General features: G+C 43.2%; 1 protein-coding gene across 2 annotated transcripts in view; it reads left to right on the top strand.

Moving 5' to 3' along the window:
- The window catches only part of MBOAT1 (membrane bound O-acyltransferase domain containing 1), a 115,644-nt gene that overhangs the window by 62,898 nt on the left and 39,476 nt on the right, over window positions 1-13,270 (top strand). For both annotated transcript variants that reach the window (XM_055323401.1, XM_055323400.1), the window contains exon 4: window positions 3,292-3,387. In XM_055323401.1, coding sequence (XP_055179376.1) covers window positions 3,292-3,387 — 96 coding nt within the window. The remainder of the gene's footprint in view (window positions 1-3,291; window positions 3,388-13,270) is intronic.

Below are 13,270 nucleotides of genomic sequence, written 5' to 3' on the forward strand. Positions count from 1 at the left end.
ATTTAGGTCCTCACTCGCCCCCTCCCCTGCCCGCCAAGGTGAGGAAATGAAAGCTCAGAGAAGTAATAGGTATACAGATCAATGAATTTTCACAAACTGAATATATCCATGTTATCATCACCCAGGTCAGTAGGGAAATATTATCATTGCTCAGCCCCAATCTCTACCACACCCCTTCTTCCTAAAATAACTACTCTCTGGACTTCTCACATGAGTTTGGCCATGGTTGGGATTTGAAATCATGTTGGTCTGTCTCCAGAATATGTACTCTCTCTACCACTCCTGGATTCCTTAGATTTTTCAGGTTTGTGTAGAGGATGAATACATTGCCCTGTTGTATTGGGCCATAGTACTTGGCACCATCCTTGATAGATAGCTCTTTTTATAAGAAGTGAGTTGAACTTGCTTTTCTCTCTGGGTGAAGGGGCAGAGGAAGGTATGGGTATAGTTCATGTTGAGGAGAAATAGGACTCAGGCATGGTTGCATTCAAAAGGGCCCTGCGAGAATTTGTCTTCTGATTTGGCTTTTGCTTTTGCCTTGACCCTCACGAACTGGCTGGAGAAAGAAACAGAGGCTGGAGGCAGAAAGGCCTAATTACATTCTATTTCTGCTCAGCTCTTCAGAGAGTTGCTTTCTGTTAGTTGCTTTGTTCACCATATTCCTGTCTTGGAAAAGGTTAAGGATGAACCTGAGGCAGGGCAAGTCTTTTTTTTGTGTGTGTGTGTGTCATAACATCATTGTAAATAACAGTAAAAAGAACATAAAGTCACACAGTGCTTCAGAGTTTACAGAACTCCTTCACACACACTGTCTGGTTCTCCCTTGCTACCAAATGAATTTTTATTATTCCTATTTCACTATTCCGTAGGTTACGCTGGTCTTCACGAGTTATTTTAATGAGGATTTGTGAAGTTCAATAAGAATTTGATACGAGAATATATATCTCCCCTGTTTTATGACCCATGTTTAAAAATGTTATACCTTCTGCATTTATGTCTATTTCTGAGGGGTTCCTGAGCCATTTAAAATGTTGAATGTACTCATTTCAGTTCATGTTAACTAATAGTGCATGAACCTCTTCTATGGTCAAGAGTTGGGATGCTCAAGGTCACAGTGAGTTGGCATAACAGACACGTGCATATAATTGCAGCATTATAATTATGTGTGTTGCATGCAGTGCTAGAGAAATACTGGCAGTGGAGCAATGAATTGTGCTGGAGGTGGGGTGGAAGGGATGGGGCAAGCCAGCGCCAGGGACCTGACTGGGAGCTGAGCCTTACCTTAATTAGGCAGTTCGCAGGTGGGCTAGAGGATGGGGAATGGGGTTGCAGGCAGGGGAAGGGGCATGTGGAAGGCATTTGGCCTGAAGATGGAGTCTGTAATTGTGGAGAGTGAGCACGCAGTGGAGTTTGAACGTAAGGTGTTTGTGGAGTGTGGCAGGAGATGACTCTAGAAGGGAAAGGTAGAGCTTAGTGTGTGAAGCACATCACAGGCTGCATTTAAGAGGTTTGTGTTTTTTTTTAAGATTTTATTTATTTATTCAGGACAGACAGACACACACACATACACACACACACACACACACACAGAGAGAGAGAGAGAGAGAGAGAGGGAGAGGAGAGAGGGAGGGAGAGGGAGAAGCAGGCTCCATGCAGGGAGCCTGACGTGGGACTCAATCCCGGGTCTCCAGGATCACACCTCGGGTTGAAGGCGGTGCTAAACTGCTGGGCCACCAGGGCTGCCCTGCATTTAGGAGTTTTGATGTGACTGGACAGTGGGACCCATCACAGGCTTTTAAGATTGGTAACATTTATTTAGTTGTTGGTGCATGCAGTATGCAGTAGTCTGTTCTTGTGAATGAAACACACAAAACATTCTTGCTTTCATGGGGCTTTTGATCTAGTAGGGGAGACAATGGTTAATTAGATTATCACTGTTAAAAAGAAAACCTTAGGGGCGCCTGGGTGGCTCATTGGTTGGGCCTTTGACTTGAGTTGTGATCCTGAGATTGAGCCTGGTGTCCTGAGCAGGGAGCCTGCTTCTCCTCCCACTGCCTCCCCCTGCTTGTGTTCTCTGGCTCTATCTCTCTGTCAAATAAATAAATACAATCTGTTTAAAAACAAAAACAAAAACCCATAGACCCACATGGAGTCACTTAGGCCAGCTCACCAAACAGGGGCTTAATACCTAACCTCCCTGCAGTTTCAACTCCCAGAAATATGTCTTCACCGGTCAGCCAGGAATTATCTGGCTAGCACCTAGGAGGCTCTGTCACGTGGGCCCTCCCCGTCCCCCAAAGGGAAGGGGAGGCCATCTGCACCGTAAGACACTTCCCTTTAAGAGAAAGTGGCCTTGTCTGAAACAACTCCTTCTTCTCTTTTCTTGGTCACTTCCTCATTCTACTCTTCTTCCTGTAGAAATCTTCCATTTTGTACCACTCCTTGGAGCTCCCCTCTACTTCCTAGATGGGGTGCTGGTACTAGATCAACACATCACTTAATAAAGATGATTACATCTTCAAGTTTGACTCAGTTGCATTTTTGTCCTTTAATGTCACATATGTATAATTACAGATTGATGAATGTTCTGAATGGTGCCCATGCATGTGTATGTGTATGCGTGCATGTTGCTGGTTTGTACCATGTTCAGGGCTGGTCTCTGAAGGAAGCCACAGGACGATCGGAGTCTGTGGTAACTGAAGCCTCAGGCTTGGGCAGGGAGGGTCCCCGAGCAGAGCACTGGGAATGCTAACACCTAAGGAGTAAGCGGAGTAAGATAAGCTGAGCAGAGCCATGGAGGAATTAACTAGAGAAGTAGGAAGCAGATAAGAAGAATAGAAGCCAAGAAAACAAAGTGTTTCATGATGGGAGTGGTCAGCAGTGTAATACTGGTCTGTATTTTACAAAGATCTTGTGTAAATGCGATGGTTGTGAAGAGGAGAATCTGAGTGCAAGACCTTCCAGGTCAGTGCTTCCCAGCTCTGGCTGCACAATGGAATTACACCTGCTGGGTGTAACTTGTACCAATTAAGCCTGAATATTGAGGGCAAGTCCCAAGGCATCTGCAGTTTGGAAACCTTCCTGGGTGACTCCATTGTCCTGTCATGGTCCCCATGACAAAAGATGAAGGGTTCCAGGCAACGAATGCAAAAGTGAAGGGAGCGCATGGACAGGCTTGCAGATAGAGCAGAGAAGACTTTGTGATGGATTGCATATGGGGAGTGAAGGAGAGGATGGAGAAAATTGTCATTCCCTTGCGTCATCATCTGATCCTCCCTGTTTTGGTTTCAGATACACCTTTTTAGTAGCAATGGGATACCTGACCATATGCCACATCAGCCGAATATACATCTTCCACTATGGAATCCTCACTACAGATTTTTCTGGGTGAGTATCTTAATTTGGCTGGGGGGTCCTTTGCCTGCAGACTCTGACTTACTCTCTTGGGGTCTGTAAAGATCAAGCCTACACAGGAGACTCCTTGGTGGTTGGTTAAATCAGTTGGTAAGACTGATGAGGTTGGGGTAGAAGATTTGATTGGTCTGCGGGACCACTGGCTCTGCCGTGTTGCAAGGTAGGGGTTGCATACATGTTGCATATGGTCTCTGTGCCGTATCTCTCCTGCTGCCTGTTTTTTGTAGTTACGTTGGAACACAGCAAGGCACGGACTCATTTATGTGCTGTCTCTGGCTTACGGTGGTAAGACTTGTGTAGTTGTGACAAAACCATATGACCCACAAAGCTTAAAAGATTTACTGTCTTGCTCTTTACAGAAAAGTTTTTCCAAGCCCTATCCTAAGGCTCCTCACACAGGGTGTTTATCTCATCCTAATTTTTAATAATATGGAAATTCTTCCAAACTAGCTGATGAGGGGATCCTTGGGTGGCTCAGTGGTTTGGCGCCTGCCTTTGGTCCTGGAGTCTGGGGTCGAGTCCCGCGTCGGGCTCCCGGCATGGAGCCTGCTTCTCCCTCTGCCTGTGTCTCTGCCTCTCTCTCTCTCTCTCTCTGTCTATCATGAATAATAATAAAAAAAAAATTCTCAAACTAGCTGACGAACAGACCCCCTTGAGCATGTCCCCTGGCTGCCCTGGCCCCTCCCCCAGATTCCCTAGACTTCTGGCAACTAGAAGGTAATACCCTAGCACAGCAAGGGTCTCCATACCAGTTGTAAAAACTTTTTTATGTCACCATGGCCTTGACCTAGTGGACCGCCCCTCTCCTGATGGTCACGTGGTGAAGACTATAGAGAGAGAAGTGAAAATTTTGTGCTCTGTTGCTCTTTGTGTAGGAGCAGTATTTTATGAATCTCGAGGAGTGGACAGTAATGCAGAGAGACCCCTCATAACACATTGTCTGATAGCCATGTTACTTCCCTAGGAGCTCGGGCCTGTTTTCTGCAGCAATCCGAGGTCAGGGAAAGCCTGTTTTCTCCACTCAGGTTGGATTGGGCTTCATTCCATGAGTTCTTGGAGAATGGGTAATAAAATAAAGGGGTTGCAACTCACAGCTTGTTTCTGTAAACCTTGCTGCTCATGCAGCTCCACAGTTCCACCATGAAGAGGCTCCAGAAGACAGAGATGTTGCTTTGAGGCACCAAGACTGTTGGTTGTCCTTAAGTTTTCTGTGTTTGTGGTTTCCTCTTTCAGGCATCAGTTCTCTCAGTCTTGGGCTTCTGAGATCTGACGTTTCTCTTTGACTAGTCTCCTTTCTGCATTCCCCTCCCCATAGTTGCGGGGTGCAGTTGTTCAGTTTTTCTGAGACGAATTCACAAACTCTTTTTTTAAAAAGATTTTATTTATTTATTTGAGAGAGAGAAAGAGAGCATGAGCAGGGGTCAGGCGCAGGGAGGAGGGAGAAACAAACTCCCGCTGAGCAGGGAGCCTGATGCGGGCTTGATCCCAGGACCCTGAGATCATGACCTGAGCTGAAGGCAGACGCTTAAAGCTTAACTGAGCCACCCAGGTGTCCAGATTCACATTTTACTTTCTCATAATGTGTCTTGGAAAAATCATGTTAGGAGCACCAAAGACAACAAGCCAGGAAGTTATAGCATTAAAATGAATCTTTAAACAGTGATTATAACATAACTAACCCTAGTGTTTGGTCAACAAACTTCATTTTTTGGTTTTACCCACAAACTGTAACAGCCCCCCACCCTCGCCCTCCACACATACACACACACATACACCCTTAGAAGAGCTCCTGACACTTATTAGGTGTTTGGTAAATGACTCTGTGAAATACTGGAGTTAATTTGTCAGTTCTTTTTTCAGTGCTGCAGAAGCTGCAGTTAAGGAGCTCCTCCAGCTATACTGAGTTGAGATAGTGAACAAAAAGCTTTGACTTCAACCCCAAGTAGATTATTACCTGTTTCTCACCTATATCATCTTTTCTTTTGGGGGGCATGAAACATATATTCATTCATTTACTTCTGCAAGAGTTTTTGAGACCCCACTTTGCTAGGCACAGTGCCAGGTGTGGAAGGCACCATCACTTAGGTAGGAGGAAGGGTGCTTCAGGCAGAGGAAGCAGCAATACAAGAGCACAGAATTGTGACAGGTGCCTATCAAGGTTCCAGAAACCTGCCTTGCTCTCCTTTACTTCCCACATTCCTTTGTCCCCAGGTCCTATCAGGCAGGCAGCCTGGCTGTCACTAGGCTCCAGACACTGCTGTCTGTGTGTCCTCTGCCACCACTTTGGACCACCCCATGTCTGCATCTTTCCCAACTGGCCGTCTCATTTTACCCTACCCCTTGTCCGCTCTGTGCTGTCTATACCGACCAGAGCGAGCTCTAAAATTTCAAAGCAGATGATGATCTGGACCCGATTCTCCTGTGGTCTTCTCCTGCTGTGTACTGCATATGGCAGCATTGCAGGAGAGCTTACGGCCTGCACACACGCACACTGGGCTGGTTCATGTCTCTGTGTGTATGCCTTGCTCATTCCTCTGGTTAGAAGGCCCATTTTTACCCTTGTCTGTGTGGAAATCTCTTACTGCACTTTCTACAACCCAGCTCAAAATCGCTGCTTTACAAAGCTTTCCCTGATTCCCACCTGTTCCTTCCCCCATCCCCTTCTTCTTCCTCCTGTTGGTCATTGCATTTTGGACCCTGCCTGGGAGGAGGGCTCTCACGTGGCTTTCATGGCTGGTGCCGCCTGTCACCTGTAAATCCGACCCCCTGAGATCCCAGTGCACAGTGTTTTGAGTTAGAGGGCAGGGGTGCTTCTGCTTTCACCAATTGATCTGTATGCTTGTCTAGTGTCATATATGTTTTATTCCCAAACTGACTTATTCCGGTTTGAACTTGAGTAGAACTGATTATATGTGGATGTGAAAGGAGAGAGTAGTTTCTCTAAATCTTGGCTGGGGCCTTTGGAAAGGGACTAAGGCAAGTTGGGTGTGTTACAAGTAGTAGGTGCTGAATGTAAAGTGGTTAAGAGTCTGGAAGGGAATGGGGGAGGACTAGAGCTGGGCAGGATTCTGTTCTCAGGTCACTCTGCAGTGTGTGCATCTTGACTTTGTTTTACCTTCTCAGTCCACATCAGAGGCAGTGACTCTGGAGGTGGCACGCGGGGCTCATGTAAGGGAGAATCTATCACTCAGCTGACCCAAGCTCCAAGGAGAGGCTTTGGTGCTGAATCAAGAGGTGCATTCATTTATCACTTGGCAGATGCTGATGGAGAACCCTGAGCATGCCAGGCCGGGTCACAGGAGGGAGGGACGAGCAAAGGCTGTGGCAGGTACTTATACTTACGAACTACAAGTCTGTATGGGGAATTCACACATGAGCATATCATTGTGAACTGGTTGAACTCAGTCTCAGAACATGTTCTTCTTTGGAAATAGGATCTTTGTAGGTATAACTAGTTAAGATGAGGACATACTAGATTAGGGTAGGCCCTCAATTCATTATGGCTGGTGGGGTCCTTCTAAGGAGGCCATAGGTGACACAGATGCCAGGGATGCATAGTGGGGAGAAGGCCAAGTGAAGACATAGGCAGAGATAAGGGCGAGGTAGCTGTAGGCTAGGGAGCTCCAAGGACTGCTGGAAGCCACCAGCAGCTGGAGTAAAGCATGGCCTCCTTGGCCTCCAGAAGGAACCAGCCCTGCCAACACCTTGATTTCAGACTTCTGGGCTCCAGAAAACAGTGAGACCATCATGTTCTGGTTTAAAGCCACCCAATTTGTGGTAATCAGTTATGGCAGCTCTCTCGGACATCAGTGCACAGTGTTTTATGACTGCTTGCCTTTTGATGGGCTAACAGGTGTGCCCTGCTTCTGATCATGCAGGGTAAGATAATGTCCTCACTGTCCCCATTTCTCCCCCTTCTGATCACACCTCCTCCTCTGTAGGTTCTATCCATAAAACCGCAAACTCTTGAATGATTATTACATCGTTTTTAGTATAACCAGACCTGGCGGAAGTTATCAGTAGGAAAACATAAAGGGCGTTCGTGGAAAACAGCAGTGTGCTTGTGAAATGTGGTGGATTTTGGGGACTTTGATAACAGGGGACAATGGAAACCCATCACTGTCAGCTTGACTTCCAGCAGCATGGTCATGACACATTTCCTCAAGTGATGTTTGTGCTTGGGCATTTTTTTGGTCTCCTTGTATTAAGGAGTCGCTAATATTACACACAAAACCATAGAATGTTTGGGAATGCCTGGGTGGCTTAGTCAGGAAGTCTTTGACTCTTGATCTCCATTCAGGTCATGATCTCAGGGTTGTGAGACTGAGCCCCATGTCAGGCTCCATGCTCAGCTTGAGGTCTGCTCAAGATTCTTTCTCCCTCTGCCTGTCCTCCTCCTCCTGCTTATACACTTTCTCTCTAAATAAATAAAATCTTTGACAACATTTGAACTAGAAGGGACTCTGTGGGAAAGGATACAAAGAAGGTAGGCCTATTACCTGTAGCTCTCAGTGGTTGTGCTGTTTGGCTCTTAAGGGTACCTTTTTTTTTTTTAATTTTTAAGTTACAGAACATTGTTAAGCAGCATTATTTTTCTACTCCCACCATAAATGCATACGGGCCTCACTGACATAAATCCATCTTCTCGGATAAACAAATGGAGAGATACAGACCAACCTGAAATTGACAAGATGTTTTAAATCTCAAATTGTCAGTTAGAGATTCTTTACCAATGTCTGCTTTATAATGATGAACATGTAGGCAACCCCCAGCTCCCCTTCAGAATGTAATTTGTTTAGCACTGCCATTGGATTCAGTTTTAAAATCTTATTTTGTGGAGGAATAAAGTAGCATTTTGATGTTGAACCTGGTGTTTTAAAGCAGCCTGATGAGAGAGCTATTCTCTCTGGAGCATGCATCCAAATCTAAGTGCTTAGCATGCTTTATTATGTCTTTAGAATAAGAGCCCAGAAAGGAATTGAATGGGATTAGTTGAGATAAGTATTTGTGTCAAACAACATATATATGTTTTTAATTTGGGGGAGCACATAAACTCATGCTTTAGATTATTCTGGGGCTTGAAATTTTATCATTCTGAAAGCAATCAAGTTTTCATGGGCTGGACTGGCATTAATGGTGAGAATCACACACAAGATACAGTTTTATTGGTGTTGCTAATACAGTTTATATCAATACGTGTAGTGGTAGATCCTTTGTGTTTTCTCTGTGAATGTGGGCTATTAAAAATACCAGAACATTTACTGTTCTCGTGGGGGAAGCTCAACAATTGCTTGTAATAAACCTGGTACTTGATTCCTTTTAAGTTTGAGATAGTGAATGGATTCTTCTTTTCTGCTCACAGAAGGGTACAAATTGAGTATTATGAGGGAAGCAGCAAAAAGAACCTTTATTTCCTCTTTGCAAGCTAGGCCAGATTCAGGCAGATAATTGCTCTCCTATGATGTTGGCAATTTGAATTGCCTGTGTGTTTTTGAAAACGGTCTGAAATGAGAACTCTTACACACTTAGAGTGGGAGTATAAATTGGTACAACCGTTCTAGAAGACAATAAAATTTCAAGCAAGAATTTTTGCTTTTGAAAAGAATCATATTCTAGGGGCTCTTGGGTGGCTCAGTTGGTTAAGCATCTGACTCTTGATTTCGGCTCAGGTCTCGATCTCAGGGTCATGAGATCAAGCCTTGCTTCAGGCTCTGTGCTCAGCAGGGAGTCTGCTTGAGATTCTCTCCCTCTGCCCCTCCCCCTACATGTACCTGCATGCATGTGCTCTCTCTCTCTCTCTCTCTCTCTCTGTCAAATAAATAAATGTCATCTTTAAAAGATCATATTGTGTGATAGGATAAATTCCTAGGAATTAAAAAAAAATTCCTAGGAATTGAATTACCTTAAGGAAATCAAATTTATTCATAAGCGTGTTCAACTGTTGTCAATGGTAGTGAAAAATTGGAAACATCCTACATGGTCCAGAAAGAGGCAAATGATTAAATTATGGTACTACTGTGTGTCTACTGAAAATGATTTCGAAGAATGTTTAATGACACTGGAAAATGCTTCCAGTGGAATGGAATATCAAAATTGCAAAGCTAATCCACTTAAGACTCCCATTTTTTTATGAATATGGACATGTGTCAGAAAGGCTGGAAGGAGGTAATCAAAATGCTAAGACAGTGGTTCTGTTGGGGGGGTCTTTATTGGCTATTTTAATAATTGTTTCTTTTTTATGATTATAATGAGACATCCTAAATGTTATTTAAAACTATTTGCAAGTACATTATGAATGCATATCCTATGCATGCTGAATTATAGCCTCTAGGAATGGACCAATAGCCCTCTGTGTTCCCTGTTACCTTATTGAGGTTGATAGAAATAATGGAAATATTACTTGTCTGTACCCCTTGCTAGTGGAAGTGATAATTTGCCTAACTCTCCACAGAAATATGCTTTCCTCTGTTGGTTTACGACATCCTGTCCCTTCTACCTGGCCAACCCAATATGTGCGAGAAATTGGGTTCTACTATGATATGGACAAAGAAGTGATATTTGTAGGGAGTTTTCATGATTTGCTTATTTCATGTTTATTCTTTAGGATTTTGGCAGCTTCTTGTTAACTTAGCTTAGTCACTTGGAGTTGAAGTCCAAGGGCATGAGTTTAAGTTCTACCAAGAATATTTGGTAAGTTCCTATTAAAATGGAGAACTGGTATTTTGTTGTGATCATTAAATGCCAAAGAAGGGAGATTATATCTTCGAAAAATTAATAGGAAGAAGCCCATTCTTCTCTGCTTGACTGGTGGATGGTTCCCAGAAGATACCAGGCGAACTTTGAAATGAGTTGAGAGGAGTTTCCCCTACTTTCAGTTGTAGTCCTAGGGAGCCTGATGGGACAATGTATTTTGTTTGCTGTGGGTCCTGGAGTCCTGTGTTTTCTTCGCTGATGCTGGCACAGTTGAAAGGAGTTTGGGAGCATTCCACTAAAATTGAAATATCATCACCTCCCTCTTCAGTAATCCAGGGAGCAGGGGGTAAGCAGTAAGGCAGGAAGTGATAGGGAGGTGAGAAAGTACCATCTGAACCTCCTGTGTCCCTCAGCTATTGGGCCGAGGCTACTATTTGCACAGTTCATGTTGCAATTGGCTCTCCTGGTTGTTGTGCAAGATGGCAGGCCCAGCCGATGTTGTTGCTGATTGCAAGTTTGTTATGGTCCTATTCTCCCATCCTGTCAAAGTAATGCTTGCCTGACTCTTCGCTTTCCTAATGTATTACTATTATAAGGGGACTTCCATTAGAAAGAAAGAAGTAATAAAAATACAAAGCATAACTTTTGGGATCTAAAATTACCTTTTCAGGAAAATAAGATCCCTGAATATCAGATCTGGCTTGATGCTGGCCAGCCAGCTGTATGATCAACTGGCTCTTTAACCTCTAACTGAGGACTGCATAATATTATTGCTCCGTCCCAGTTTTATCAGGACAGAGGACTTAACCACCCTAGGTCCAGAGAGTAAGGGAAGTTTTATTGGAATAGTGTTAAAAATTGAGATTTTGTTTAATGTTTTCAAGATAGGTTTTTTATTGTTGGGAGTTGATATGAGAAGTAGATAGAATGGATACCACTTCTGGTAAATTGCCCAGAGTTTGTTGGAAGGCATTGATTTTCTGTGTGTGTGTGTGTGTGTGTGTGTGTGTGTGTGTGTACATACATATGTACGTATTGGGGGGAGTGGCATTTTTTTGTCTTTCTGCTCTAATCACATATCTATCTGCCTGTTTTTCCTTATTCATTTTCCCCCTGTATTTTTTTTTCTTATCCCAATTAGAATAATAGTGTTGGGGCACCTGGGTGGCTCAGTGGTTGAGCATCTGCTTTTGGCTCAGGTCATGATCCTGGGGTCCTGGGATCAAGTTCCGCATCGGGGGGTGAGGGGGTGGGAGCCTGCTTCTCCCTCTGCCTATGTCTCTACCTCTTTCTCTGTGTCTCTGATGAGTGAATAAATAAAATCTTAAAAAAAAAGAATAATAATGTTAGGGTCAGGAAGAAAAAAGTGCTTTTCTTTGTGTGTGTGTGTGTGTATACATTTTCTTCTTTTATTGAATTACTCATTTTTAAATATTAAGTATAATTAACAAAGAATGTTATATTAGATTCAGGTGTACAATATCGTGATTCAATATTTCCATACATCCCCTGGTGCTCACCACAGCAAAGGCCCTCCTTAATCGCCATCATCCCCTCCCTCTCCTCTGGTGACCATCAATTTGTTCTCTATATTTAAGAGTCTGTCTTTTGTTTGTTTCTCTTTTTTTGTGTTCATTTGTTTTGTTTCTTTTCTTTTTTTTTTAAGATTTTATTTATTTGAGAGAGAGAGAGAGGTAGGGAAGGGCAGAGGGAGAGAAAGAGAGAGAGAGAGAAGCAGATTCCCTACTGAGTAGGATGCCTGGTGCAGGGCTCAGTCCTAGGACCCAGAGATCATGACCTGAGCCAAAAGCAGATGCTTAACAGGCTGAGCTGCCCAGGCACCCTTCATTTGTTTTGTTTCTTAAATTCCAAATATAAGTGAAATCATATGGTATTTGTCTTTTCTCTGATTGACTCATTTCACTTAGCATTATATTCTCCAGATCCATTCATGTTGTTACATATAGGAGGATTTCATTCTTTCTTATGGCTGAATAATAATCCATTGTTTGTGTATATTACATCTTCTTTATCCATTTACATGTCCATGGACACTTGGGCTGCTTTCATATTTTGGCTATTGTAAATAATTCTGCAATAAACATAGAGGTGCATGTATCCCTTTGATTTAGTGTTTTTGTATTTCTTGGGTAAATAAATTTAGTGGAATCACTGGATCATGTGGTAATCCTTTTTTTAACACTTTGAGGAACCTCCACACCATTTTCCATAGTAGCTACACTTGTTTGCATTCCCACCATCAGTGCAAGAGGGTTCCTTTATTCCATGTACTCATCAATACCTGTTTCTTTTGTTTTGGATTTTAGCCATTCTGACAAGTGTTAGGTGATATTTCATCGTAGTTTGGTTTGCATTTCCCTGGTGACGAGTGATGTTGAGCTCCTTTTCCTGTGTCAGTTGGGCATCTGCATGTCCTCCTTGGAGAAATGTCTGTTCATGTATTTTGCCCATTTTTTTAATTGGATTGTTTTTTGGGTGTTGAGTTGTATGAGTTCTTTATATATTTTGGTTTCTAACTCTTTTTTGGGTATGTCATTTGCAAATATTTCCTCCCATTCTGTAGGTGGCCTTTGAGTTTTGTTGATAGTTTCTTTCCCTGGGCAGAAGCTTTTTACTTTGGTGTAGTTCCCATAGTTTTATTTTTGTTTTTGTGTCCTTTTCCTAGGAGACATATCTAGAAAGATGTTGTAACTGCCAATGTCAGAGACATTTTGCTTGTGCTTTCTTTAGGATTTTGATGTTTTCAGGTCTCACATTAGGCCTTTTTTTTTTTTTTAAGATTTTATTTATTTATTCATGAGAGACACACAGAGGGAGACAAAGACATAGACAGAGGGAGACTCAGGCTCCTCAAGGGGAGCCCAATGTGGGACTTGATCCCAGCACTTCAGGACCACACCCTGAGCCAAAGGCCAATGCTCAACCATTGAGCCACCCAGGCATCCCTCACATTTAGGTCTTTAATCCATTTTGAGTTTATTTTTGTGTCTGGGGTGAGAAAATGGTCCAGTTTCATTCTTTTGTAGCTGTCCAGTTTTCCTAAGACCATTTGCTGAAGAGACTTTTGCCCATTGCATATTTTTTCCTCTTTTGTCAAAGATTAATTGACCATATATTGTTGTGGGTTTATTTCTGGGCTCCC

The sequence above is a fragment of the Nyctereutes procyonoides genome, unplaced genomic scaffold, assembly GCF_905146905.1.
Source record: "Nyctereutes procyonoides isolate TBG_1078 unplaced genomic scaffold, NYPRO_anot_genome, whole genome shotgun sequence".
NCBI classification, from domain to species: Eukaryota; Metazoa; Chordata; class Mammalia; order Carnivora; family Canidae; genus Nyctereutes; species Nyctereutes procyonoides.